At 44.6% G+C, this 27,885-nt stretch overlaps 1 protein-coding gene across 3 annotated transcripts in view; it reads right to left on the bottom strand.

Annotated features, from left to right (window-relative positions):
* BCKDK (branched chain keto acid dehydrogenase kinase) overlaps positions 1 to 27,885 on the bottom strand; it is a 172,098-nt gene that overhangs the window by 68,119 nt on the left and 76,094 nt on the right. For all 3 annotated transcript variants that reach the window (XM_085618714.1, XM_085618715.1, XM_085618716.1), the window contains exons 3-9: positions 17,255 to 17,326; positions 15,932 to 16,159; positions 10,605 to 10,673; positions 10,020 to 10,130; positions 9,855 to 9,902; positions 2,619 to 2,738; positions 1,344 to 1,442 (exon numbers count right to left, since the gene is read on the bottom strand). In XM_085618714.1, the coding sequence (XP_085474840.1) occupies positions 1,344 to 1,442; positions 2,619 to 2,738; positions 9,855 to 9,902; positions 10,020 to 10,130; positions 10,605 to 10,673; positions 15,932 to 16,135 (651 nt within the window). In that variant the 5' untranslated portion in view covers positions 16,136 to 16,159; positions 17,255 to 17,326. The remainder of the gene's footprint in view (positions 1 to 1,343; positions 1,443 to 2,618; positions 2,739 to 9,854; positions 9,903 to 10,019; positions 10,131 to 10,604; positions 10,674 to 15,931; positions 16,160 to 17,254; positions 17,327 to 27,885) is intronic.

The raw sequence follows: 27,885 nt of genomic DNA, 5'->3' as shown, positions 1-27,885 counted from the left end.
CTCCGGATGGAGATGCAATTCGTGATCCACTAGGCAACGATGCTGAGTTTATCCACCCTGGCATCCCGAGAGCCTGCCAGGTGTTGAACCACAAGAGATATCCCTGATGTTCCAGCTATGTCCAGAAACGCAGGGCCTCTTGACAAAGGGTCATGACTTCATCCCGCCCGGTTTGTTGCAGTACCAAATGGCAGTGTTGTTGTCCATAAACACCTGTACTAGCCTTCCGATGGAGAGTAGAAAGGCTTTCAATGCAAGCCGGATCGCACGAAGCTCCAGCAGGTTGATATGGAGTCCAGGTACCACCAGAGACCAGAGTCCTCTTATCTCCACCTCTCCCTGGTGGCTGCCCCATCCCAGGAGTGGCGCATCTGTGACTACTGTGAGATCTGGTTGGGAAGGGAAAGGGGTCTGCTTCTGACCTAATTGCTGTCCGTGAACCACCACTGCAGATCTTTCACAGTTCCCTACGAGATATGGACCATGTCGGAGAGACTGCCCTGATGCTGTGCCCAATGGAACTTCAGGTCCCACTACAGAACCCGCATATGCCAGATGGCATAAGTCAGCAACAGGATGCAGGAGGCCATGTGTCCCAACAGCCTCAAGGTCTGTCACACTGAAATCCAGGATAGAGGATGAATCATTGGTATCATAGCCTGAATATCCTGGACTCGCTGCTCAGGAGGGTAAGCCCGAAACTGCACTGTGTCCAGAACAGATCTGATGAAGGAAAGCGTCTGAGAGGGAGTCAGGTGTGACTTCAACATGTTGACAGTGAACCCCAGCGAGTGCTTAAGATCTGCCGTAGTCGGGAGGTGGGGGAAGACAGTCTGGGGTGAACCCTCCTTCACAGTCAGTCATCGAGACGGGGAAAGACTGCCACCCCTGATCTCCGTAGATGAGCCGCGACCACCGTCATCATCTTGGCGAACACCCGAGGGGCACTGGTAGGTGTTTTCCTATGAACCGCAGGTAATGCTAGTTGGGAGGCCGGATAGAAAAGTAGAAATCCTGCAAGTCCAACAATACCATCAAATCTCCTGGGCCCAGAGCAGACAGGACGTGAGCATGTTGAACAACAACTTCTTGAGGAAGTAGTTGAGGGGTCACAGGTCTACGATAGGATGAAGGCCTCCGTCCTTTTTGGGCTCCAGGAAATAACTGGAATAACAACCACAAACCAGTTTTTAAGATAACATAAAAAGAAAGGCCCATGGAAGTCTCCCAATCAAATATTGAAAAGGTGTAGAATACATGTAAATAAAGCCAAGTCTACAGCAGTTTTTAAGATAACATAAAAAGAAAGGCCCATGGAAGTCTCCCAACCTGCCATTGCATACCTTATCCTCGTGCAGAGACAAATGATGCGATGCCAACATCCTGATTCCCAGCCTGGAGGTCAAGGTCTTGTCCAAGAAATAACGGATTACCTTCTCATCCTAAAAGACAGAAAAGTCATAGGTCTGAGTGTGCGAGGAGCTTGTGCAGTGATTGTACTAGCTTTGCAGGTAGCGCTTGTAGGCACTGAGACGGGAGTTCAGGAGCTTTCAGGGTCACTCTCCAAATTGGGTATGTATCTTTTGTTATCAAGTTAACTTGAGTATAGTAAGCTCTCACTATCAGTGGGGATTGATGTGATGTATCTCTAAAAGTCAAGGGTGGGTGACCAACCAGGTGAGCAAGGAGCTTGCATGCTCCAGCACAAGCAGAATTGTGATCTTCTCAGGCAGGTAAGCTGGGTAGAGCAGAGGAACTCTTGCATTTAAGGAAGGTAAATGTGAAAAACTCTTGGGGTGACATAAGCTAGATATCCAGGGACCTCTAGTGTTTTTAGGGTTGAATGGGCAAAAAAACATCATGGTCAGAGAGGCTGAGTATGCAGTGAGTCTTTGCAATTAGTGGGTGCTGTGCATAGAGGTAGCTCAAGGTTACATTCATCATTCAACACTGGATGGTGACTTTCAAAAGACTAACAGAATGATGTCGCTGGAACACACACTACAATAGCCAGAAAAGGAGGCCAGACACTGAAAAGGAGTCAAAGCGTCATGTGCCAAGTATGTCAAAACCATGTTCTCAGTCTCAGCTGCATCGAAAAACTGAAATATTTTGAGAGCTGATCCTACAGAGAGCTTGGATACCAGATATTTGCTTACATGGGCCAGAAATAGCAGGAGTCTCAATGCAATGGATATTCCGCAAATATGTAGAGTACTTACCTTCAAGGGAATGTTGGCACTAATACTTTTACCTACAGAATGCTCTAGGAATATTTCTTAGCAGGACAAGATAAGGAAAGATGTGGATGGGATGCTAAATAAGGAGTTCTCCAATCGGCGATCCAGGGTTTTTCCTGCACAGGTTGCTTTAAAGAGATTACTGCAGAGGGGTTCTCCTGCTTCATCCCTGAAAGGGTTCTCCTGAGGAGATGCACTCCTACAAGAACTGTTCGGGAAAGATGTGAGCAAAATATTCTCAAAATATATTACAGCAAGTGCTGTTAATGGAATTTTCTGAGTGCTGCTCCGAGGAGATTCCTGCTAAGGCTCTTCTGGAAAATGTCTGTGCAAGCCCAGTTGCATGTACCCCTTTGCTTCTTTTATAGGACTGATTACCTGAATGTGCTTGCGGCTCTCTCTGAGTCCCTCTGCCAGCTGGGTCACCACATCCTTATGATCGTCCATGAGATCTCGCACAAGCTTGCAGTACTGTCCCTCCGTCTCATGGTCAGTGATCTGAAGAGAAGAAAAACACAGAGAAATAGACAGTGAATAGGTGCTTTTGCTCAGGAAGGTGTGTGCACCTGGAGGTGCTTGGGTTGGGGGTGACAGTGGGGGTGGTGGGGGAGGGAGACTCTACAATTTAACCTTTGCTAGCCGGACATAGAAAAGAGCATGCATATCACACTGAACGACTAGCAGGAGAGAGAATTTTTTTTTGTCGCTCTGTGTGAAAGTAAATTGACTATCGAGTTTAATTAATTCAGAAAAACTGCTGTCAACAATACAAAACAAGAAATCTCTTCTAGCGGGCAGACTTACCCATTTCCCTCCGCTCTGACACCCAAACTATGACGGTTGCATGGAATATTCTTATAAAGCAAAGTCATTGTGCCCTACTTTTATCACTGAACATTTTTACAAGGTAAGTGTAAAATAACAATCCTCTTGTAGAACACATGTTGCACTTCTGCCGGTTGAGATCACGCTTTGAGCATGCCTCCCATTAATAGAATAACAACTGATCTTTTTAAAGTGATTGAACATAGGATTTCTGACAACTGATGCAAGATCTGGGAACTGAAGAATAGCCTCAGAAGATAAACGAGTGAGACCAAACCCCAACAGAACAGTTGCTCTGAAAGAACAGGAAGGTCAGGGAAGAGCCCTTCACCAGCATATAAACAGACTTATTAACTATGATAAAGCAGCACAGGGGGAGACTAAATTGGAAACCCATGGAAATAGTTTAATATTCAGATAAAGGGAGGAAAACAAAAAAGAATGGAAAATGAAGTAATGACAGAGAAATACAGTAAGTGAGAAAATAAACAAACATGTACATTTTACATAAAACATAGGAGGTGCAAATACTGGATTTCCCTGGATTTTTAATAATCATTGGCAAAGTCAACTGTCACTCCTTTGGGACAAATTAGCTTTGTCGAAGGTTCTAGCCTTGTTATGCAGTATCCCATGTGCTGTGCAGCGTGACTTTAAAAAAAGAGAAAAGCCTATGAGGCGACATGCCACATCATTTTGTAGGTGCACACACCATGGAAATGTGCACCTAAAAAAGGATGCAATCACTTATGTTTTGCTTTTTACTTGGCGCAGTTGGATCAATAAACAAAGGGGGGGGGAAGCAGCATGGGTGGGGAGAGTCAAAGCAACACAAACGGTAGGGAAGTGGTTGGAGTCACATAGGGAAGTAACTCAGAGTGTGTTGCGGGAAGCACAAACAGCACAGGGGGTGGAAGGGAACATGAATAGGGTGGGTAGGGGTGGAAGGACCATGGAGGGGATGGTTGGGGGAGGAAGGATCACGGAGGGATTGGGTGTGGGTGGAAGGATCATGGAGGGGGTGGGTGGGGGAGGAAGGATCATGGAGGGGATGGGCGGGGGAGGAAGGATCATTTAGGGGGTGGGTGGGGGGGGGGAAAGAGACTAATGAAGGCGCGGGTGGAAGAAAGGAACATGGAGAGAAAGGAACACTGGGATAGCAAATCGATGAGCCAGGATCACGGAGGGGATGGGTGGGGGAGGAAGGATCACGGAGGGGTTGGGTGGGGGAGGAAGGATCATAGAGGGGTTGGATGGGGCAGGAAGGATCACGGAGGGGGCGGGTGGGGGAGGAAGGATCATAGAGGGGGCGAGTGGGGGAGGAAGGATCACGGAGGGGTTGGGTGGGGGAGGAAGGATCACGGAGGGGTTGGGTGTGGGAGAAAGGCTCATACAGGGGTTGGATGGGGAGGAAGGATCATGGAGGGGTTGGGAGGAAGGATCATGGAGGGGTTGGATGGGGGAGGAAGGATCACGGAGGGGGCGGGTGGGGGAGGAAGGATCATAGAGGGGGCGGGTGGGGGAGGAAGGATCATAGAGGGGGCGGGTGGGGGAGGAAGGATCATAGAGGGGGCGGGTGGGGGAGGAAGGATCATAGAGGGGGCGGGTGGGGGAGGAAGGATCATAGAGGGGTTGGGTGTGGGAGGAAGGATCATGGAGGGGTTGGGTGTGGGAGGAAGGATCATGAAGGGGTTGGGAGGAAGGATCATGGAGGGGTTGGGTGTGGGAGGAAGGATCACGGAGGGGCGGGTGGGGGAGGAAGGATCATAGAGGGGGCGGGTGGGGGAGGAAGGATCATGGAGGGGTTGGGAGGAAGGATCATGGAGGGGTTGGATGGGGGAGGAAGGATCACGGAGGGGGCGGGTGGGGGAGGAAGGATCATAGAGGGGGCGGGTGGGGGAGGAAGGATCATGGAGGGGTTGGGTGTGGGAGGAAGGATCATGGAGGGGTTGGGAGGAAGGATCATGGAGGGGTTGGGAGGAAGGATCATGGAGGGGTTGGGTGTGGGAGGAAGGATCATGGAGGGGTTGGGTGTGGGAGGAAGGATCATGGAGGGGGTGGGAGAGGGGAGACTAATGAAGGCAGGGGTGAAAAAAGGAACATGGAGAGAAATGAACACGGAGATAGCAAATGGGTGAGCCAGCACAACATAAACCTGGGGAGAGAAGCACATAGGTGAAAAGGGAGAGCAGTGAGAGATAAGCATGAGGGAACCACGGAGGTGGGCCGGAGACACAAGGGGGAGTAAAAGAGCAACACACAGCACAGGGTAGTATGCTGGAAAATAACACTTGCGGAGTGCCTAAAGAAAAAGATAAAAGCGCCCGGAAAAGGGAGCATTCGAAGGAGTCAAGTAATGCATCTATGCTCTACCAGAGAGACAAACACAAGAAGAAGAGAGAGAGAGACAAACAAGAAGAGGAAGGAAAGCAAACACATGCTAACGAATAAGAAGCAAGCAAGAAGTGCTAATTGCTTCCTTTGGGACTACAATCTCTGGCATTCAAAGGGCCCCAGGAGGCAGTCCCTGTTATTTATTTCACCTGGTTTTCTGTTGGCCCTTTAAAGTGCGTTACTAAGCCACATGGGACGTGCACGGGCCAAGGGCAGGCCTATCTGCGCCTATCCAAGACAGGGATGGATCCCCCCTCTGAGGCTTTACTTTGGTGTCTATAAGGAAGCAGCAGTCTTGGAATATCGACTGAAGGCATGGACGATGGGTAAGAGAAAACATTCTATCCCTGCCCTAAAGGAACATCCATTATCTGATACTATAACGAGTTTCCTCACTATTGCAATGGGAGTCATTAACAGTGAAATTATTGTGGTTGAAGCAAGACTAGGTGCTACAAAAAAAGCATTACACACAGGGCAGGCTTCAGGGATTACAGAGACTGTCAGGGCTGCTGCCTCAGCATCAAATAGAGAAACCCTTTCAGCACATGAAACCCCTTGCGTTTTTAATGGGGATCTGGGATTAGATGCTTACAGCTCCCACTCTGATCGAAAAGAACTACTAACATGCCCCCCGCAGGCAAAGGTGTCACTAAGGTCATACAAATCGGCTAGCTCACGACAAAAAAACATATAAATCATGGCAGAGCAGCTGTTACCGCACCCGTTATTGAACCTCAATCGAAAATAGGGAAGTAAACGCATGGGGAATTTCCTGCTTTGGACTCTAACTGCTAGCTTAGAGGCAGCTCTCAAAACTATTTTTGGTCTTTTATTGGACACCCTGAATAACATTGGCAGTGCTTCGAAGCCTCTGGTTAATCCAAGTCAGCCTATCCGTCGTTCCTTTCCCCGTAATAATTCCAGATGGAGTAGCCGCATGCGACACTGTGTCTCCTCCTATAGAGCTATTATCAATTAATCGGGGTGTGAAATATGTAAATGAAGTAAGCATGAGTCACCCAATACGCCAAATAGGTCTACAACGAATGGATAGCGTTTAGCACCTAAAGCACCAAATGTTTTACCCTCTGTATGCACGTCACATACGATTTCAGGGGGGGTCAGATAATCTTGTCACTCCTTCCAACAACAGGCACGTGCAGCATTCCTTCAACGTATTGAGAGTTCTTCAGCTTCCGCCGGAAGCCACGCCTTTGGTAGTAATAATGGAAAATGTCCCAGCTCTCACTCAGGCGGAGACCCATGCCCAGCTAATTAACAAGGTGGTGCATTGGTTCACTAGAAACGCCGAACTACATACTCATGGTTTCCTTTTTGAGAATTTCATAAATGCGGAACGGGTCCATTGGATTGGCTCTCATCCTCACATGACATGGGAGATTGTGTAGTGGTCAACTTCGTGAATAAAACTGTTGCTGGAGCATTATTGTCACAACTTCTATGGACTAAAACTCTGCCAAGAGGCATAAATGCAGTGCCTCTTGGAATACTTCTACAAACCTCCTGTAAAGAGGATGCGTAACATCTTTACTGACAAATCTGGCATCCAGAATTTGCATAATATCTCGACTGCGAATTGTTTTGCTACCCTGGAACAGGTTGACTGACTGTCCTACTTTAAATGTAGTAAGCCACCAACAGAACACCTGGGGATGTTTCCCTCAGAGTGCTGGACTGTGTACTAATGCAATTAAAGGACCTGTGTCTTCCCCATCATTGATTTCCTGGAGGTTTCCTGTGTGGCTTTGCAAACAGGAGCTGCCTGTCCTTCTCCGAGGCCGACGACGGTAGCTGTCCTCGTTTTTCGCCCGATATGACTATAGCCCCTACTCCAGCCTCTACGGAATCCAAATCATCTGTTATTTCAAATCAGTCTGTTGTTTTTAAATGTTTCTTTTGGAATGTGGCTGGTCTCTTAAACATGATCAGGAATGAGGAATGGCTTAACTTAATTAAGAACTACAGCATAGTTTGTCTTCAAATTCAATACTGAACTAGGGGCCACTTTTTCTTACAACTGATTTTATTAGAAACCGAGATGTAGAACATATCTCCTTTCCAGGTAGAGGGCATGGTAGTGTTATAGATTTTATTGCATTTTCTCAGTTTTTAAGCCACAGGCCATTGAGTATGACATTCTGTCAAACAGTTTAAGTGACCACTATCCTTAATCATTGGCTCTTGTTTACGGTAAAAATGTACAATCCCCTGCTCCTGTCCTCAATACCCTGTTAACTTACGCACACAAAAATAAGGGGATTGTTCGAAGGTGGGCTACAGTAGACTCTGTGTCTCCTCAAGGATTTATTAAAGGAAAGTGGGGGTCAAGTATTTTTCTGCTTGAATGAGGAGCTTGACACCAAGTTGGACCCAAATGCATTTCAGGATATTTGGCAGTCAATTAGTGGCCTACTGATCATCAAGGAAAACAAAATGGAAAACAAGTCACAACGCTGGTTCGATAGAAATTGTTCTAGGACTCATAAAAATCTTATAGATGCCCTAAAGCAGGTCCCTCAGGACAGGGAGTTGGTGAATTCGTCTATATGTGAATATAAACAGGCTATTACTCAGAGGAAAAAAGATATCATCACTGAAGCCTAGGATAAACTTTATACAGCTAGTACTAGTAATGATACGTACCTTTTTTTTTTGGAGAAAACTGTAAACTATCCCTTCTTTAAAGATGACACTAATACCCAGATTGCAGTTAATATTCCACCTCATGAATGGGTAACATATTTGTCAAAATTGTATAGCATTAATGGAGAATAGGATAACTTTCTTGAGAAACCTATGCCGGTGTTTTACATTGAGAAGATATCTAAAGATCCACCTACGTACAAGGAAGTTATCTCTGACCTGAACCGTTCACAGCGAAATAAGGTCCCTGGTCCAGACAGGGTTCCAGTTGCTCTATTTTTAGTTAACTCTGATCTCTGGGCTCCTCTCCTAGCTATTGTTCTGAGAAGTGTGGCAACAGAAGGTCCACCGAAATCCTGGTCCTGTGCAAACATTAGGCCAATCTTTAAATAGGGAAACAGACCAGAGCCACGATGCTACCGCCCAATTTCTCTAATAGACACCACCTGTAAACTTATGAGGAGAATTTTATTAGAAAGGTTAGAGTCTTGGGTCATAGATGAACAATATGGTTTCAAACCGTATCATTTCTAAATACACTGTGGTTAGGGATGGCAGTATACATCTAGGCTTTAAGGACCTAACTGCGGCCTTTGATTTTGTGGATAGAGGGAGACTGTGGTCCATTATGATTGACATGGGTTTTGACCCACCAGTGGTCCATGTTTTGGCCCAGATGCATGTGGGAGTTACAGGGAAGGTTAGGTATGAACAAAAACGTTTAAATAGATTCTATATTTCTATATTTTTATGTCTGGATTGGGTTTAAAAACCTTATACCACCAAATCCCATATCATGGTCATAGGAAAAGCCTCAAAATTGCAGACGTCCCGAAATATAAATGGGGAAAACTGCTAAATGTCTCCATATTCTCTTATCTGGGAATCCCCTTTGACCAGTACTGCTACTGGATGCACTTGACTAAGTGCAGACGGTTAAGGCTTGAACAATCTACTGTAGCGCTCTTAAGATTTGCAAGGAAACTGGGCAGGAAACGGATGTTATGGTGCAGATCTACTCTTTGTATTACTATTCCACATTTTTTTGTTAGGTCTAGTGCCATTAAAGGACTATGTCAAATTACCCCCCTCCCATGCTAGGGAGAGCCATTTGGGTTAAGCAGGAAGCTGTACTAAATCAGACTATAATTAATTATTGCAAATCATTAGATAAAGCGCTTTAATTTACCTGGTTGAGGTACATGAAAGAGCATCTTGCCCTGATTGGGAGAGAAGACTTCTACCATAATCCATCCTTAATTTTCCAACAACTCTAAGAAACAACTAAAATACAAATTCTTGCCAGAAGGGCTCAGCAAAGGCTGGACATTGAGAAAGGTGAAAATAGGGTAGCTGATTTTTTTCTCCCTTGTTTGTTACCACAACTACTATGGCACCATAGCTCAACCTTTCCTTATTATTAGAACCTGAGGGTAAAAGAGGACAAGACATCGCAGGCTAGAAGGAAAAATCCAGAGAGGGGGCACTCGCGTAAGGAGTGGAGGCCCCCCCCCCGCAAAAAAGAGAGTTCCACCCCCTCCTCTGGTTTGAGGAACTCAGATCAGAGGACAATGATGTAGAATGAAAAGTAGAATTAAACAAATCTACAAAAGCAGCAGCAGATCCCTTCTAAGGGACAGTGGGAACGGTTTAAAAGAGGATGCTAATGAATTGCAGGAGCTTATTAAGTAGGATCTGCCCACACACATACTCATGACAGATACTCACCGGAGGGTACTCACTCAGCTTCTGAAAGGCCCGGATATACAACTCATGCTGTGGGGCAAGATTAGAGAAAATAAAAAATTAGACTTGCACTTGAAGGACAGGTTCTACATAGAGAACATGCATATGTAGGAGAGAGGATGGAAGAGGCCTGGAGGAGACACCTACCACATGAAGAATAGTGGGATTGCAGCCGATGATGAAGGGCAGGCTGCGGAAACCTTTAACTCTATGAGCGATGCGCACCGGTAGCTCCTTGTGCAGGTAGCGGGCACTTTTCTAGAGGAATCAAAGGTGAGAAGTGGAAAGGAGAGAGGGTCAATGAGTGTGCATGGCTAAAATTCCTGCTCCCATTGCCACACACACGCATTTCAGTACTGAAGAAGCTTAAAAGAAATAAACCCCATGGGGTACTTAGTGCTTCTACACCCACCCGCAAACACAAACTGCCACAGATTGGTTTGTAAACACTAACATAAACCTTTATAGTTGTTTTAATAGTATTTTCTTTACAGATGACTCCTATTCAATCCTGTTGAAGACTAACACCCTGTACTGGGACAGATAGTGCAGTGTTTCATGAAATTTGCAGTGACACAAACACATAATCTAAAGACTTGGAACATGAGCAAGATGTGTGTGTTCAGAATAATGGCCACATTGATTCAACAAAAACCATGGAAAGGTTGCAGTCTGAATATTTGATCTGTTTGGTGGTTAGTGGCTGGAAGAAGATAAATTGGTTTTCCTTACCAGGATGTGGCTGCCATCTTGGGAGCGGCCAGAATACAGCATGGTGGTTGGTGTCAGACGCACGGAAGGCTAATAAGGAGAAAAATCAAGTAGATTTTAAAATAAATCTAAAGAAATGCACAGGTCAATCGAATTCCAGGTGATCTGCACCAGACACTACCAATTTCTATTGGCAAACAGATTTTTATTGACTAGCTACCATAACTCTACAATCCCAACCTTTACTAGACAGACACTACCAGCAAATCCTACCACACATGAACCCAGATACCCTTTGCAGACTAGTCTATCATATCCAAGGTACTGACCTGTAGAAGCTGTCAGCCATTAATAATAAAATCAAGATCTCTTTCCCTACTCAGCCTAACCAACATCTTGAATCCTCCAAGTCAGAGTTAGCTGGCAAATCACAGACCAGTGATGACCCGATTCACTACCCTAACTGCCTAGTGCTGACGGAAGAAATCTAGCCTCAACTCACTCGGCAGATAGAAATCTCTGAGCCCATGATGCTTTACATTGGCTGAGCAGAGTTCTGAAAGAGGCTACATACAAATGTTCTGCATGTGGGCACGAGATGACCCATTCCGATAAATGAAAGGATCAATTGCCACTGAACTTGCCTTTTTGCCCCTGGAGAGACTGTTGGACAATATGCAAGCAACTTCCTGGTTAAACAGACTCAGAAAAAAATAATGCAGTCAAGAGACAGGCGAAGAAGAGCAAAGGAAGTCAACAAAGGTTAACCCTGTGGTGCAAGGGAGGGAGTGCATGGGACAGCATGCACAGTAGGCTAAGGTAGAGTGAGACCGTGAGACTAAGTGAAGTGAGGAAGAGGAGTACAGGTAGCGAAGGAGAGGTCACATTAAAACTGGAACCAGGGAAGCCAAGGAAAGTCGGGTAGAAAGGACAAAGGGCCAGGCAGAGCTAGCGGGAGAATAGATTTGAGGAGAGAAGCATGAAACAGCTCCCCTGGTTAATGAGTCCTTTAGTTCGCTTGTTACAAGGGCTCCATTACAAAATCATTACAAAGATAGTGTTTTTACATGTAGCCTCTAAAGAATGTGGAGAGCACGGGAATATCTATGCTTGACTGCACAAAGTTGTACAGCCAATAAAAGTACAAGTCAAGAGTGCTGCAGGGTACAAGGGGTGCCTGCTCAGGAGTATTTGATTAACAGCAGTCACCCAACAGGGAGGTGCAAGAAGGGAAAGAGGCCTGATTTACACTCTCAAATGCCTGCAGGAAACAACAATGCCACTCTCCCAATACCCAGCAGCTCATTCAGGAAAACAGATAGTGATACACTGACATCTTCCTGCCCTCTGGTCACTTAACCCCCTGTAGCTCCTTGAGGTGGCAAGACCTGGAAAAGATAGCACTACACACCAAAAGGTATGATTGCTCCTCAGCAGACCCACTGTTAGGTGTGATGCCCCCAACCTTTGGTCTGTAGCGATTCCTGAATGGGCTTATACCTAAATACCACAATACCCCCACCACAAGCTACAGCACTTGCCCAAGAGACCCTGGTAAAATAGACTTAACCCACCTTTAACTTGAAGCCCCTACGCTGCAGCTGGCAACTCAAAATCATGCATATTCAGAGGAACCCCCAAGTTCTCACATTGGCATACATTCCCTCTACTCTTTCTTATTTGACTGCCACTGTGGATTAAGGGAATTTAACAAATGTAGGAGTTAAGTGCCATAGGGACTTTCAGCAAAAGATATGCACAACTAATCTAAAATAAAATGCATTCTAATAATCTTAATTGCATGCTACTGTACAGCGCCATTTGGCATCAAGACACAATCAGATCACAAGAAGCGAGTACACATACTAGCGCCAAGCACAATTAAAGGATAAATTACACACTTTAATAGCATTTGCTATTTGGCTGGGCATTAAATGCTTACACTACATCGAGAACTATTTTCAGAGGTGAAATGGGACATGTATGCACTTTCAGCCTCGGTCCTTACAGCCCTGCAGCTCACGTACCTCAATCATTTATCCTGTTTCAACACCTATGATGAACACAGAGGGATATAGTAGATGGGGTTTCCTGTACAAAGGAGGACTTATAACTACTTGTACAAAAGTCATATGGCCAATAACTTATACTTACTGTTAGCTCCAGGACTGTAAACCATTAAGTATTAGTAGAGACGTGTGAGCTCCAATAGTGGCAACAGAGCACCAGATTCTTAGAAAAATCTCTCTGGTCGGGGCAAACGCCTGGAAGCTAACACCCTTAGCTTAGTGATATAGAACAGCATTAAAGACGATTCACTAGAGAACCTACCGGTAGAGGGTAACAAACATCTCAACTAGCAGGACAGCAATCGCCCATCAAGGGGAGACCTCAACCATTAGATTACAATCTCCTTGTACATCTTCCCTGCTTTTTCCCCCAATTTAATTGCTTCTGACAACACCTACATCCCTCCCAGTCCCCTTTCACTTGTGACCACGAATTATTCAGCCATTCTTGTACTGGTACATTATGAAGACATTAATTTAGTATCAAATGTATACAAGACGCCATCTTTCCCAAAAACATGCTCACAGTTCTCACTACTAGAAACTAAGGCATCTGGGAAAGGACAATTTGTTGTTGTAACGTCATCACACTTATCGGTTCTAGAAATTGACAGTGCTTCTTCTGTCTCCAGAACTGCCCACAGAAAAAAAATTATTTGCTTGGCAGCAGTGATTTTTAATTCAGGTTGGCTGTGAACCCTAATTGATATATTAAGTTCACCGCTTTTTGAATACCAGTCTGATATTTTGAAACAAATCCCTCTTCACCAACCAATAATTCAGGTATGAGTAAAGATGAATGGCTGTGGGCCACATCATGTGCATAACCACTACCACTACTTTGGTTTCAATGCAGGTGTTCTTTTTAGTATATGTAGATAGTACTACTGTTTTAGTTCATTCAACTGCCACTTGTCTGTTAGGGACTGCCTGAGTGAGCCCTTTTAATTCTGCCCTGTCCTTTAAAATGTTTGTCTGTGTGTTGTTGACTGCTGTCAGAATATGCAGGTTGGTATAGGCCTCCTGTACCAGGTCTTTAGTTTTGTGTTGAAGAGTATAGTTGTCTGTCTTGTCTTCTCCTATCAATAGCACTACTACCTTTGTTAAATGCCCCCCTTGTCTGCAATGCACCCATTGCTTTTCCTATGCCTTGCACTTTATTTTTGTGCTACAATCTTTTTTTTTTTAACTTGGGCCAGAAGATGCTCCTCTCCTAAGGACACATGAATGTTTGTTTGTGCTGTTTTCAAGGCAGAAACATTCTGGAAAGTGAAGCCGCACATGCCTTGATACTTTTCCTGAGCATGGCCTTTTCCCAGCAGCATCAGCAGTCTCAAGAGGGTTTCAGAAAAGTGATGCAAATTATTTACTTTTCATCTCCCACAATGGCTTTCGCCCCTTTCGCAAACTCCTCTTCAAGATGCTGAAAGTAAATCCTGCATTTCCTCCAAATGCTGCTGATCATATCTAATCAGGAGACCACAGTATTCGTGTTGCTGCAGCACTATCCATCTTATGACCCACAGCTTTCAAGCGTTTGCTATGCAAGTCTGTTTCAGGATCTTCTCACGATTTAGTGCTCTTTTCCTTGCAGTTGTCACTGTCAAGAAGACTTCACATGCAGCCCTATGTATTGCAGCTTTAATTCAGAGAGTTTACAGGTTTCTCAATTCAGCAGTAAATGTAGAAGATCTCAGAAACATCTAATTTTGTTGCAATACTTTTGGCAACAAACAAAAACCAATAACCTGCTTTTCTAGCAGAAATCTGGAGCCATCCTTGTCTTCTCACTAACAGCTAGTGCCAGAATTAAAAGCTCTACAGGAGTGTACTCTTTTCCCATTGTTTCAGAGTCTCAGTATCTTCTCTGAGAATTTTAATTCCAATCAGTTTAGGGGGTTATAAGAAAGCAAGGTTTTCTCAAGCAACTATTCATTCTTACACTGAGTGCTAATCGTGATGTTGAAGGGCCTCTTGGATCAAGAGGAGTACGACTATGCTTCATTCTTATTAACACTACTGACAATAATAATGATTTTTTCTCGTGGTCTTTTGCTTATCAAAAGATGCCAGTTACTTCAGCAGTTGAAGATTGTCAGCACACTTGGATGCCATTGCCTTGAGTCCCAAAACAAACAAAAAAAAGCATAAAAAGACGCAACATTTGCAAACTCTCCAAACAGGCAGTCTTAAACCAGGCCAAACACTAGTGCAAAAACCTGTACTCCGCAGCCTTGTTCACTCCTGCTGGATCGCAGTCAATCTCCTTCATGAATGTCGACAAATTCTCGATGTGAAAATCAAGAAGTCCTCAGCCCTTGGCAGCTCATCTTAAACACCCCCAAATCTATTTGCAGATTAAAATAGTCTAAAATGGAGGTCACATACTTTGGGACACTATGGACTTAAGACAGGTCCTACAGTTAGTCATCAAAAAATCACCTATGCTCGACTTCCAACAAACAAACGTTTTTTAAATAAGACCTGCTTCTAAACCCAAACACTAAATGGAGGAATAATGCACAGAGTGCACTTTTTGAAAAGGTTCATGCTGTAACACCAGCAAGTACCTAATGTTATAAACAGCTGTTCCACAAGTGGCAGTCATACATTATTCAAAACACCAGCAGTACCCTGAAAATAGTAAAAACTCTGTGTCTATAATATATAGGAATCATGGGAGTTAGAATACTTGTAGTGTTTTGAAAAAGAAAATCCTCCTGTACTTAACAAGTCTCTTGTATGCCACGCTTAGTTGTCAAACAGACTAAAACATGCATTTTACTGAATACTATTGTGGCTTCGCCTTTCCTTATTTACTCTTGAAAACACAATTGATTTGGTGGGCCCGTAACCGCTTTACATCATTCAGTTTCCAGAGAGTACAGTCTTACAGATTTAGAGGTGGAGTGGAGAAGGAAGGAAGCAATATAAGGGTAACCTCAGGATGGAGCAGTAACTTCAAGAAGCCTTTCAATTATTGATCCACCATACCCGTCTAACAGCAAACTAAAAGACACATGCAAATGTGAAGCATTCTCACCTGCAACAACTGTGTTCTACATACTATGATTCAATGCCCGTCCCTGAGATCAGTCATGCTGCAGTGGCCATTTTAGCATGAAAAACAAATGCAGTGGCTGCAACAGTGCCTCAAGGTGTCTTAACATAACCAGCCTTTGACCCTTATGAAACTGTTGGCCCCACCAACCTGATTGATTATAGCTTATTGAAGGCCCTAAATAGAAGGCATCCCCCCAAGCCCAATCAATCCCTCACCTTCTCAGCAGCAGCGTCTATGCTGGACTGGTTGTAGAAGGAGGTGACAGTCTTGGATCGCTCCCGGGCCAACTCGATTTGACTCTGGTCGGTCGCAGATGTGGAGTGGCGCCCAACTGATGGCCATGCTAGTCCGGGAGGCAGGGAGAGCAGTCCTCCCCCGCGCCCTCTCACCTGCAGTATGACTAGCGTCTTCCACATCATTGTGCCTTCAAGAAGACCAGAGTCCTGCAGAAAGGGAACAGTGTGCATCAGTAGAGGCAGCTCATCAGAGGTAGATCCTCTTGCTGCAGACTGATGCAGAACCTCATAAAAAGCAACACAGATGCAGCATTGTCAGATTGTATTAACGGCAACAGGCATGATTATGTATTTTGATTTCCATTCTGTCTTAGTATTCTGAAAATAGGTTGATTCTGGGTGTTTTTGGTGCATATGAATAAAATTCAAGGGTACTGAGATTAACAAGTATATATTGCTACACAAACAGAGGTATTCGAGCAAACCCACACTACAGTATTTATATCACCTGCTTAGTGTAGACCAACGCACACATTTTAACAGACACTGTAAGCAGATCATTGTTAGTGTAATGACCTTAGAAGTGCCTGTAGCACAGAAGCAGGCTAAACACTCTGCTTTATAGGCAACTTGTATTTACTGCTACCATACATACATGATTGGCAACATACATTTGATGTCACAAGATAAACTATAACGAAATGCTATACTATGCACTACACTCTTCCTCGCTGCCACCTCCCAGCTACTTTGCTGGGCATTTTAAAAGCATGAATACCTCAGTAAGGCCAGTCACATAATTTACACGATGAATCAAAGATACAGTAGATTTTGTGTGATTGCGACTTCCTACGCAATACTGTGAAAAGATTCTTCAATGCTGTCTCTCCTACCATGCAATGCAGGTTTGCTGGTACAGGGAGCCAAACTTCACCCCAAGTCCGTCTATTGTGAAGCCGAGGTTCAACCACACAAACTCTAATTGCGGACACAAAACGCCTCCCTATTGTTGGATTCATATTTTATGACGGTTGTCTTTTCCCTCCAACTATGGTTAAAGAACTGGTGAAATCTTGCAGCTCCAAGTTATTTGCTTCTGCTAGTTTGGCCAATTTTAGATCTTATGCTGAACATACATAACAGATCTCTCGCCACAGCACATGACAGTCCGGTGTACAGCGCGTTTCTCCGCAGATCTGGGGACCCCTTGCTGCATTCATCCCCTAGTGTCACTGACCTACAACCAGCATAATTTCTGAGCATGCAGCTCCTACCTAACCCCACATCCCTGAGGACACATACCTTGTTCCAGGCTGCAAAGTGACGAGCGTCTTTTCCTGCTTGCTGTGCAATCCACAGTCCTTCTTACATAGCCTGTAAAGGAAGCAGTAACACAGGTTAAGCACCAATCTCTACTACACAAGGACTGGAAAACTGGCCACTGTCCAGTTGCCTAAACCCATTCCCTTCATTAGAACCTAAAACAAGAAGCTCAGCCAGAGACTAAATGTTAACTTTGAATCTCAATTTGAAATTCACAAGAGGACGTAGATTTAGGGAGAACAATAACCAGTACAGGGCACACCACCCCTAAAATCGACAAAAACGGCATGAGTGATAATTGGGTTATGGATTTGGTGAAAGTTGGCATACTTGCTGCACTAGAGCCAGGTGCCTTTTACAGCTGTCTCAACTTCCCACACTGCTGCGCCAGTTTTGCAAACTTACCACATTATTTAAAATGTCTTTAGGATTTTTGATAGTGCAGAAAACTTGCTAACCCATTTTGCATACCACTGAAATATTGCAAGATACAAATATAAAAAACAGGTGCAACAAAACATAAAGGCATCGACAAAGGCAATATGTATGGACTGCGAATTAAAGAGTCTTTTTTGTCACTGATGGATTTAGGCACCTAATTAATCATCATCAGTGCACTTTGTGAGTCATCGTCACACTCATGCATCCATTATTCCAGCCTGGTAATGTCTGGTATCTTTTTGTCTGATGAGCTAGCGCATTGACACCCTCGGGTGAATGTTTGCACTCTATAAATTTCTTTTTTATTTCATTGACTTATTCTTGCATTCACCCTCTGACACAACCAGAATAAAACACACACCAACAACAACATATGCAAGATAAATTAAAATAGACGTCAAAAAAGAAAATAAGCTGCCGCCCACACACAGCAGGCATATGTGTGTAATAACAAAACAAAACATTGTAGTGGGTGTCCGTCTTGCAGTGGTACTGAGCATAGTATGCCGTTACTTTCAAGTTGCAGTTTGGCCACCACGTTCAGAACCGACATGTTGGCCATCTGGGAAAGGTAAACCACTGATACACACTGGACAAAAGCATGCCATAATGGTGGTTTGGTTTTGAGAAGTGGCCGTAAGGGATGCTGTACACTGCAAATGAAATGAGCGGCAAGCAAGCAACCAGTTAGCACTGTCTGTGGAACTGTAGTACCCTCTTAATACCAAGCATTGGCAAAGGTAATAAGTCTCATCTATACAGGAACTATTGGCTTTGTCAATGTGTTTTAGCCATGTTGTACACCAGCGTGGCTGCTGCTGCTGTTCAGCATGGCTAAAAGTTAGTGACATAGAGAAAAATTGTGTGGAGTGATGTAGAATGGAATGGCAAAGAGTGGAGTAGAGTAGAGAGAGAGTGCCGTCTACTGGAGTGGCATAGTGTGGAGTAACGTAGAGTTACATGGACCGGAGTGGCATAGAATAGCGTGGACTAGTGTAGAGTGCCTTGACCTAGAGTGTTGCAGAGCATAATAAGCAGAGTATAGTGGCGTAGAGTGCAGTGGTATTGAGTGCAGTGGCACTGAATTCAATGGCGTATATCGGAGCATTGAAGAACGCAATGGCGTAGATTACAGTGGAGCATAGTACAGTGCAGTTGTGAAGAGTGGCGCAGAGTGGCTCAGAATAGAATGGCGCAGAGTAAAGTGGCGTAGAGTGGTGCAGAGTGGAGTGGCACAGTTGAGTGATGCAGTGGTGCATGGCAGAGTCAAGTGGCATAGAGAGCGGTGGAGTGCAGAGCAGAGTCGAGCGGCATAGAGTGCAGTGTGGTGCAATGTAGAGTAGCATTGAATGGTGTAGGTATAGTGCCATAGAAAGCAGTGGCATAGAGTGGAATGAAGCATTGCAGAGTAGAGTGGCGCAGAGTTCAGTGGTGGAGAGTGCAGTGCAGAGTGTCAGAGTGCCGCAGAGTAGAGTGGCGCAGAGAGCAGTGATGCAGAGTAGAGTGCAGTGGTGTAGAGTGCAGTGGTGTAGAGTGGCATAGAGTGCAGTGGCATAGAGTGCAGTGGCATAGAATGGAGTGGCGTAGAGTGCAGTGGCGTGTAGTAGATTGTTTCAGATTAGAGTGAAGTGGCTTAGAGTGGAGAAGTGCAACGTAGAGTGCAGCTGTGTAAAGTGGCATAGTGTAATACCGTACAGGAAAGTTGTGTGGAGTGAAGTGGCATAGAGTGCAGTGGTGCAGAGTAGACTAGAGTGGCATACAGTGGATTAGAGTACAGTGCAGGGGCATAGAGTTTAATGTTACAGAGTAAAGTGCATTGGCGCAGAGTGTACTGACATACAGTGCAGTTTAACAGAGTGAAATGGAGTACAGTGGTGTAGAGTGGAATTGTGGAGAGTAGATTGGTGTCGCAAAGACTGGAGCAGTGTAGAGTCCAGTGGTTTAGATTAGAGATGCGAAGAGTGCATTGGCATAGAGTAGAGTGGTACAGGATAGTGTAGAGTGGAAAGGTGCAGAGTAGAGTGGAGTGGCATAGGGTGGAGTATGCTTTATATGGTAATACATTGTCATTAAAGACAATTAATTGAAATTACTATTAAAATTGCACAGACATACACTTTTACTAATAAAATTGTACAGTGGACAGACAAAAATGGGGGGAAATGGCATCACCTAGTGCAACGATTTGTTTTAATCATAACAAAAGTGTTTGTTTCCAACACTTCAGAAATAACAAAACATGTGCTTCACTTGTGTTTCCTAATTCTGAAAAACTCTGAAATACTTACACAGTACATTTAAATGCTGTCATGTGCTAGGAAAAAAATTCTTTCCTACCCCATAGGCCAACAAGATTGTCACATAAATCCTCTGACTTTAAAGTAAGAGAAAGAAAATGTAAGCAACGGGAGGGAACAACTGAACCTGGAGAGCCTAAAGCATATACAACTAGCAAATAGAAAGCCAGAAAATGTGAGCTACAAAACCAATGGTAGTCAACGGATGGAATGAATTCCCAGGTCAACTTTCTGAAAGTCCCCAAGATGTCCTTAGCAAACCAGACAGCTGTGCTGTCTGGTAGGCTGTGACCTATAATTTAGAATGGAAAGAGGAAAAGCAAACAAATGAAAGGGAAACTATAAAAGGAGCCAAATGAAAACGAAATGACTGGCTAACCAAGCCGGACAGTGATTCACATTCATTTTCAGATGGATTTACACAGATCAGAAAATGCCATTGTTCATAAGGCAAAAGAGCCCATGACTGACTTAGATAGAATCACTACCCCATGCAGAATGCTCTCAGGGATCGAAGTAGAGTGTAAACAACACTTAGAAAGGCCAATATATATAAAAATATAGATGTACGTATTATTTAATTATTCTTTATTGCAAGATCCTGGCAAACCTGTCAGGCATTCCAAAGAGATTGCAGTATGAATTATTAGAGTGCAGCTCTATCCCTAGGGTTTGTCAAATTGGGTAACTAACATCAAAATCCTTCCCTACAAATGTAATCTATGAGATCAGGTAAAAAAAATACCGAACTGCAGGCTTCAACGCTGGGTAAAAACAATCCATCCTTAAAGACCTATTGGCATTTATATGTGTGTTACACTGTAAATATATCAGGCCTGCTGCCTTTGTCGTAGCTTTCTGTAATAAACAGATCAGACCAATGGCATCTGAAATACATTTTCCAAGTGAACAAATCAGGTCCATCGTTTCTATCATCGGCTTGTCACCAAAACCAACTCAAGCCTACTGTATTCAGCTTGAACTGTCTCACAGGGCAACTATCAAGCATATTGTCATAAATTTACAAATGCATATAAAATCACAGCTGGAAAAACAAACTACTATCTCTCTTAGAAGGATCTAACAAGAATTCACACCGTACAAATATACCCACAGCTTGTGAGAAGAGGGCAACCAGCACCAGCCCATGACTACTAATATAATCTGTGAGATTCCATGTAACAAAATACCTACCTGGAGGCTTTAATACCAAGTAAGAACAGTCCACCCTTGCGTGCCTATTGATTTTAACATATGCTTTTCACAATCAATAGGTCAGGCCAGCTGCCTTTATAGTAAAGTTTCAGAATAAACAGGGCTATAACCTTTATCCCCGACTTGCCACCATAACAAACTCAGACCTACTATTTTGGGCATACGTTTTCCTACAATGCAACCATCACTTATACCATAATAACATTGTAAATAAAACATGTATACAATTATAGTTGTCAAACAATATTAAATCCCTACTAAGATTATCGTAGTGCACATCTTCTAGCCACAAGGTTTGTTTGGGCGGGTCACTAACACAAAAACCCCTTGCCGACAACAGTAATCTCTGCAATTCCATGTAACAAGATACCTGCAGACAGGCTTTAGCAGAGTGTAATAAGAATCCACCCTTGAAAGTCTGTTGCATTTAACACATGCTTTTCACAGTAGGTATGGCATGCCTACTTGCTTTGTCATTACTTTTCATCATAAACCGATCACACTTCAGGAATAAGCCCTAGCTTTTCCTGGGAACCGATAAGGCCTATAGCCATTACCATAGGCTCGAGACTAGAACAGCACAGGCCTACTAAACTGCACATAAACTGGCACTGATGAGGCATAGCTATAAAATTACATATATATATAAAATTACTGGGTGCAAGACAATAAGGCATAACAAGCAACATCATGTGAAAATCTTCCACTCCTAGAGTTTGCGAGAGTGGGTGACCAACACCAAAACCCTTGCCTGCTACGCAAATTACCTGTAACAAAATACCGGTCTACTGTCAGTAACATAATGTGATAATCTACTGTCAGAGGCTCACTGCCTTTCAACAAATGTTTTTCACAATAAAAAAAACAAGTCTACTGTCTTTGTCATAACTTTTTCATTAAAAAACAAACAAATCTATGGCATCTGGCATACCTTTGTCCTGTGCACTAATAGGGCAAATAGTGTTTATTGTAACCAATTTGCACGGAGTGTAATCTTTCCCACAAGAGAACCATGAGGCATACAGTCATAAAATGATAAATGTACACAAAATTATAGTAGGCAAAACAAAATGATAAAGATTTTTCACAGTGCAAATCTTCTACGTCCACAGTCTGTCACAGGGGATAAACACCACCAAAACCTTTGCTTACTACTCTGTCTGTGAGATTCCATGTAACAGAACAATTCTCTGTGAGCTTTCGAAAAAAATCATAACAATCCACCTTTAATTGGATTTCTGTTATCATAAGCGCTCCACAATAGATATTTCAGGCCTACTGCCTTTATTGTAACACTTCATATTAAATAGATCAGGCCTATAGCCATCATCATTGGATTTCCCCCATAACCACCTCAGTCCTGCTGTATTGAGTATAAGCTTATAGACAAGCCAAAAGAACAAGTAACTTTCCTTCAGTAACACTCTTTCTGGCGGATACTGTAACTGCAGATTCCTCACCTTTAGAATTAGACACCAGACTAGATCTGGATACTTTTCATAACCGTGCTCCCACATGCCGCTAGGTGAAGCTACGCCGCTCCGTGTTGACTTTGTTCCAAGTGACGGAGTGGAACTCATGCAAGGTTCATCCTTGCATGTAAAAAATAAGTTTGCTGCCTGACCCTTTCTACGCTATCAGAAATGGAGCACAAATCAATTGGAGATACCAGAAATCAGATCTCTAATTTGGGATCTTATTAGATGGTAAAAGGAGATCACTCCAAAGAAGAGGGAGGTCTGAGGACACTTCGGAATCTTCGCTTACTCAGAGCATCCATTAGAAAGCACGTAACTGGAGATAAGCAATTTATACTTTTGTTAGATATTTCAAACCACTGATTCTTCACCTTTAGAATAGATGACAATGCAGCACCTAGATATATGAGAAGTAAGCAGCTGGGTTTGAGCACATTCGCACTGCCTGAACAAGTCACTTACGAGTAGTGTGTGCGTTGCCCACCTCAAATAGTCAGCCGCTTAAAAGACTATAAACAATAATGATAAACCCAAAGTATGAGAGGCAACGCGAAAATAAAATAGCTGGTATACTGTGATATTACAGAATTAACGTAATACACAAAGAGCTAAGCAGTTTTTCAAATTTCTTTCTTTATTGTGATGGTGTTGTTATATCCACAGCCAACGCGTTTCGCCCAAACATGGGCTTCTTCAGGGCAACGAATCAAGCTGTCGAACTTAGTAGAACACGATTGTTCAGTTGTAGCAATGTGGAAAGTTCCCAATATGCAAGAATCTTTTCTGGATTGTCTTCCCGTGCTTGCTCCCAGGCATGAGTTAGGATACTATAGTCCTTTTGGGCTGCTTCAAAACTTCTTCTGGGGTTCTGGAACTCATCTCTCCGCCGGTTATACTTCCGTCTCGGCTGCGCGGGAAAAAGTGAGTGATGGACACTCTGAACGTGTAACATGGGTAAGTACCCCTTCTGATAAAGGACCTTAACGACGTGTACGCCACCGGTTCACTGGGATTCCGATTGTAACAAGGTTGTTACAATCGGAATCCCAGCGAAACGCGTTGGCTGTGGATATAACAACACCATCACAATAAAGAAAGAAATTTGAAAAACTGCTTAGCTCTTTGTGTATTACGTTAATTCTGTAATATCACAGTATACCAGCTATTTTATTTTCGCGTTGCCTCTCATACTTTGGGTTTATCGACAATGCAGCACCTCCCATCTCCTGCCTGTGGAGTGGACTAAGGCCAAAACGTCTTGCTGGACCGAGAGGGCGAAATGCCCTTCCTGTTGGACCTGGTTGTCATGGCTTTGTGAATGTGTGCAAGGACGGCCACATCGAAGCCTCACAGATGTCAATGACAGGCACTCAACGTGCCAATTCATTGGTTGCAGCCATGACCTTGGTGGAATGGGCCATCAGACCTTCCAGAGGCTGATGTTGGTCAATGAATAGCACATTTTGATGCAGAAGACTATCCACCTCAGCAGAGTGTTTTCCTGCATTACCTTTCTTTTCTTTGCCCCCAGAGAACACCACAAAAAGTTGATTGTATTAAGAACTATCGAGTGAACAATCAATGTAAAAGCTCAAAGTTCTTTTGGGGTCCAGCCGATAAGTCTCTCATCCTCGTTTAAGGGGTGAGCCTGGTCAAAGAATGCTGGGAGGGTGATGGATAGCCCAACATGAAAAGGAGTCACAACTTTTGGCAATTAGACTGCCCGGGTCCTCAACACAAGGTAGTCCAGAGAATAAATGGTGTAGGATGGTTGCACCGAGAGAGCCTGGAGGTCATTCATGTGAGGTGCTAAAGTGATCGCAATAACAGTCTTTATGGTCAGAATGCCAGCTATGCATTGGCTCAAAGGGAGTACACAAGAGAAATGTTAGAACAAAATTAAGGTCCCATTCTGGCATCATAAATGGTTTGGGAGGGATTGTGTCAAACCCTTAAGAAAACGTATCACAAAAGGTGATTTGAACAAGAACGGTTTGTCCGTGCAACACAGAAAGGCCGAATTGGTCAACAAATAACCTTTATAGTGACCACTGCAAGGCATTGTTTGGCCAATAACAAAACAAACAACACAATATTTCACAGTTTGGCTTGAAAAAGGTCTGTCTTGCAGACTCCACATCAGGCAACAAATTTACCGATGCACCAAAAGTAAATAATCTTTGCGGAACGGCGCCTGGAAGTTAGGATGACATCCATAACTTTGGTTGGCAGATCAAACACTGTCAATTGCTGTCGCTCAATCTCCACAAATGGAGGTGCATATTGGCCAGGTTCGGGTACAGAACTCTGCTCTTTTGCTGCCGAAGAAGATCCTTCCAAAGTGGTAGCCTTATTGAAGGGCAGATGCACATGCAGGAGAGTTCCAACCTGGCCCAATCCGCAGCTACTAGGATGACTTGTGCAATAGTGTTCATGATCAGGAAAGGCAGAGGACAAACGGCATACAGGAGTCCAGTGTTCCTCTTCAGTTTAAATGAATCTCATAGCAAAACCTTTTACATAAACTGCAACACATAATCGTTTGGACACATGGCGTTCTAGCCAGGGTATTCGCCCACTACTGTAAGACTCCCTCTGCCACCTCGGGGTGCAGACACCATTTGTGATCATGAAGGAACTGCCAGCTGAGCTGGTCTACCCTGGTGATCATGGATCCCACCAGGGGGTTCACATTCAGGGGGATGCCCTCATGTTCCAGCACTCTCCAAAAATGCAGAGCCTCCTGACACAGGATCTCACTCCATCTGCTTGTTAAAGGTTCCCCGTGACGGTTTTCCATGAGAACCTGCATCAGCCTCCCCTGGAGTGACGACAGGGTGGCCTTCAATGACACGCAAATAGCACACAACTCCAATAGACTGATATGTGGCTGGGTTTCCGCCAGACACCAGCGTCCTCTGATCTTCCCCTCTCCTAGAGGACCTCCTCAACCCAACAGTGACACATCTATTACAATTATCAGCTGTGGGTGGGAAAGGGACAGGGGTATGCCCAAGGTCAGACTATGGTCAAGCAGCCACCCCTGCAGATCATGTAGGGTTTCCTTCAAAACGTGGATGGCATCCTCTAGGTTTGCTTAGTGCTGGGCCCACGGGGATATCAGATCTCAAAGCAGAGCCTGCACATGCCACCTGGCGTACTTGACAAGCAGGATGCACGTGGCAAACAGACCAAGAAGCCTCAGAGCTGCTCACACAGAGATCCAGGGCAGAGGCTGAAACATCCTGATGATAACCCAAATATCCTTGACTCTTTGCAACAGAGGAAATGTCTTGAAAGGCATTGTGCCGAAGATAGCTCCTATAAAAGGAAGCCTTTGAAAAGGAGTCGATTGCAACTTCAGGTCGCTGATCGAGAACCTCATTGCAACAAAGTCAGTAGGCTTGCTGTCATCTGGAGGTGGTTTATGACTGACTGTGGTAAACCCATCTTCAACAGCCAGTTGTCAAGGTAGGAAAAACTGGTATCCCCAACCTCCAAAGACGGTTGTCAAAACTGCAATCACTTTTGTAATTACCGGAGGAGTGCTGGTGGGGCCATAGTGGAGTCATGTCTAAAGGCAGTCTTTCACTGGATGCTGCACAGTAATCTTCAGTGTAATGCCAATAAGGCTTAGATCCTCTTATTTGGATACCCTCACCCTGTCTGGGAGGATGAATACTGGCCCAGTCATATCCCTTTCCCTCCTGCCCCGGTCTCGATAGTACGCAATATGGGAGTAAAGTTTGGTAGTCGTGTCACTTTTCACCTCCAGTTGTGGGCGCATGTTTTGAACTTCTAAAATTCATAAAGAATTTTTTTTTATTTACTGCCACTGGAGACCCAAAAAACTATCATTCCTGCTCTCATTACCTCACTGCTTGACTATTACCAGCCGAACAGAGGCAGCCATATAGAGCGACCAACTAGAACGGTCTGCCTGAGCCATGGGATACACACAAGTATGGATTAATCAGTGCACCTGCAGAACACTACTCCAGGGGTGCACAACAGCTGGACGTGGGGGTCGCAGCTCGGGACCTGGCACCGGCTGGCCTGCACTCCCATCGCGGCCGGCACTTCACCCGAATACCTGGTACCACCCAGCTGCTGCGGGCATGCTTGTGCCACCCACGGGGACAGTGGTGGGGTGAGACTGAAGCGGGGCCTGCTGGAGCAGTGCTGGGCCAGTGGCCGTATTTGAGCTCGGGAGAGTTGGCCTGTTGGAGGGGCGCCCCAGATCGGACCTCTGCCCGGAGTGGGTGAGAACCCCCGAGCTTAACCCATCCACCGACTCTCCCCCGATTGCCGAGTCAGACCTTCTGATGCCTCTCTGTGAGATGTACTTGGATGTTGCTGCCCTGAGAGTGAGGAGACTGGACCTGCACGCCGGGCACCTCCAGGCCAGGGCTGTGCATAGACTTAATAGCGGTTTGTCCTTATTGTGGTGGTTGGGTGGAAGATGAGCACTGGTTACTGAAAATGTATTGTAAGACCTTCTGTCCCACTTGCGCTTCCTTATTCATCTGAATATCCACACAGTAGTGCTTAGTGAATGTGTGCACTGAAGACCATGTTGCAGCTTGGCAAATGTCTTGAATAGGTGTGTTTGCTAGAAACGCAACTGTTGCTCCTTTCTTACCAGCAGAGTGAGCTTGAGTCCCTGTAGCTCTTGTACTGCCCGCTTGTGGCAGAGTTGAATTGCTTGTGCAAGCCACCGTGCAATGGTGTTTTTGGTGACTGGCCGTCCCAACAAGCTGCTGGCAAAGGATACAAAGAACTGTTTCATTTTCCTGCTCTCCTTTGTCCTTTCTATGTAGTGCATGACAGCCCTTCTGGTGTCCACTGTGTGTAGCGCCCCTTCAGTGTTTGTAGTAGTTTTTTGGAAAGAACTTGGTATTTGGATTGTTTGGTTAATGTGGAATAGAGACACCACCTTTGGCAAGAAGTGTGGGTCCGTCCTCATTACAATCCGGTCGCTGTGTATTTGTAGGTAGGGCTCTTGGAGCGTTAGCGCTTGCAATTCACGGACTCTTCGTAGCGACGTGATAGCCACTAAGAAGGCTGTCTTTAGTGTGAGCATGTGCAGTGTCGCCTTGTGAATAGGTTCAAAGGGCGCCTCATCAATTGAGTTAACACCACGTTGAGGTTCCATGTTGGTGCTGGCATCCTTTTTGGG

Source organism: Triturus cristatus, chromosome 7 (assembly GCF_964204655.1).
Source record: "Triturus cristatus chromosome 7, aTriCri1.1, whole genome shotgun sequence".
NCBI lineage: Eukaryota > Metazoa > Chordata > Amphibia > Caudata > Salamandridae > Triturus > Triturus cristatus.
This window is presented reverse-complemented; position numbering and strand designations above follow the sequence as displayed.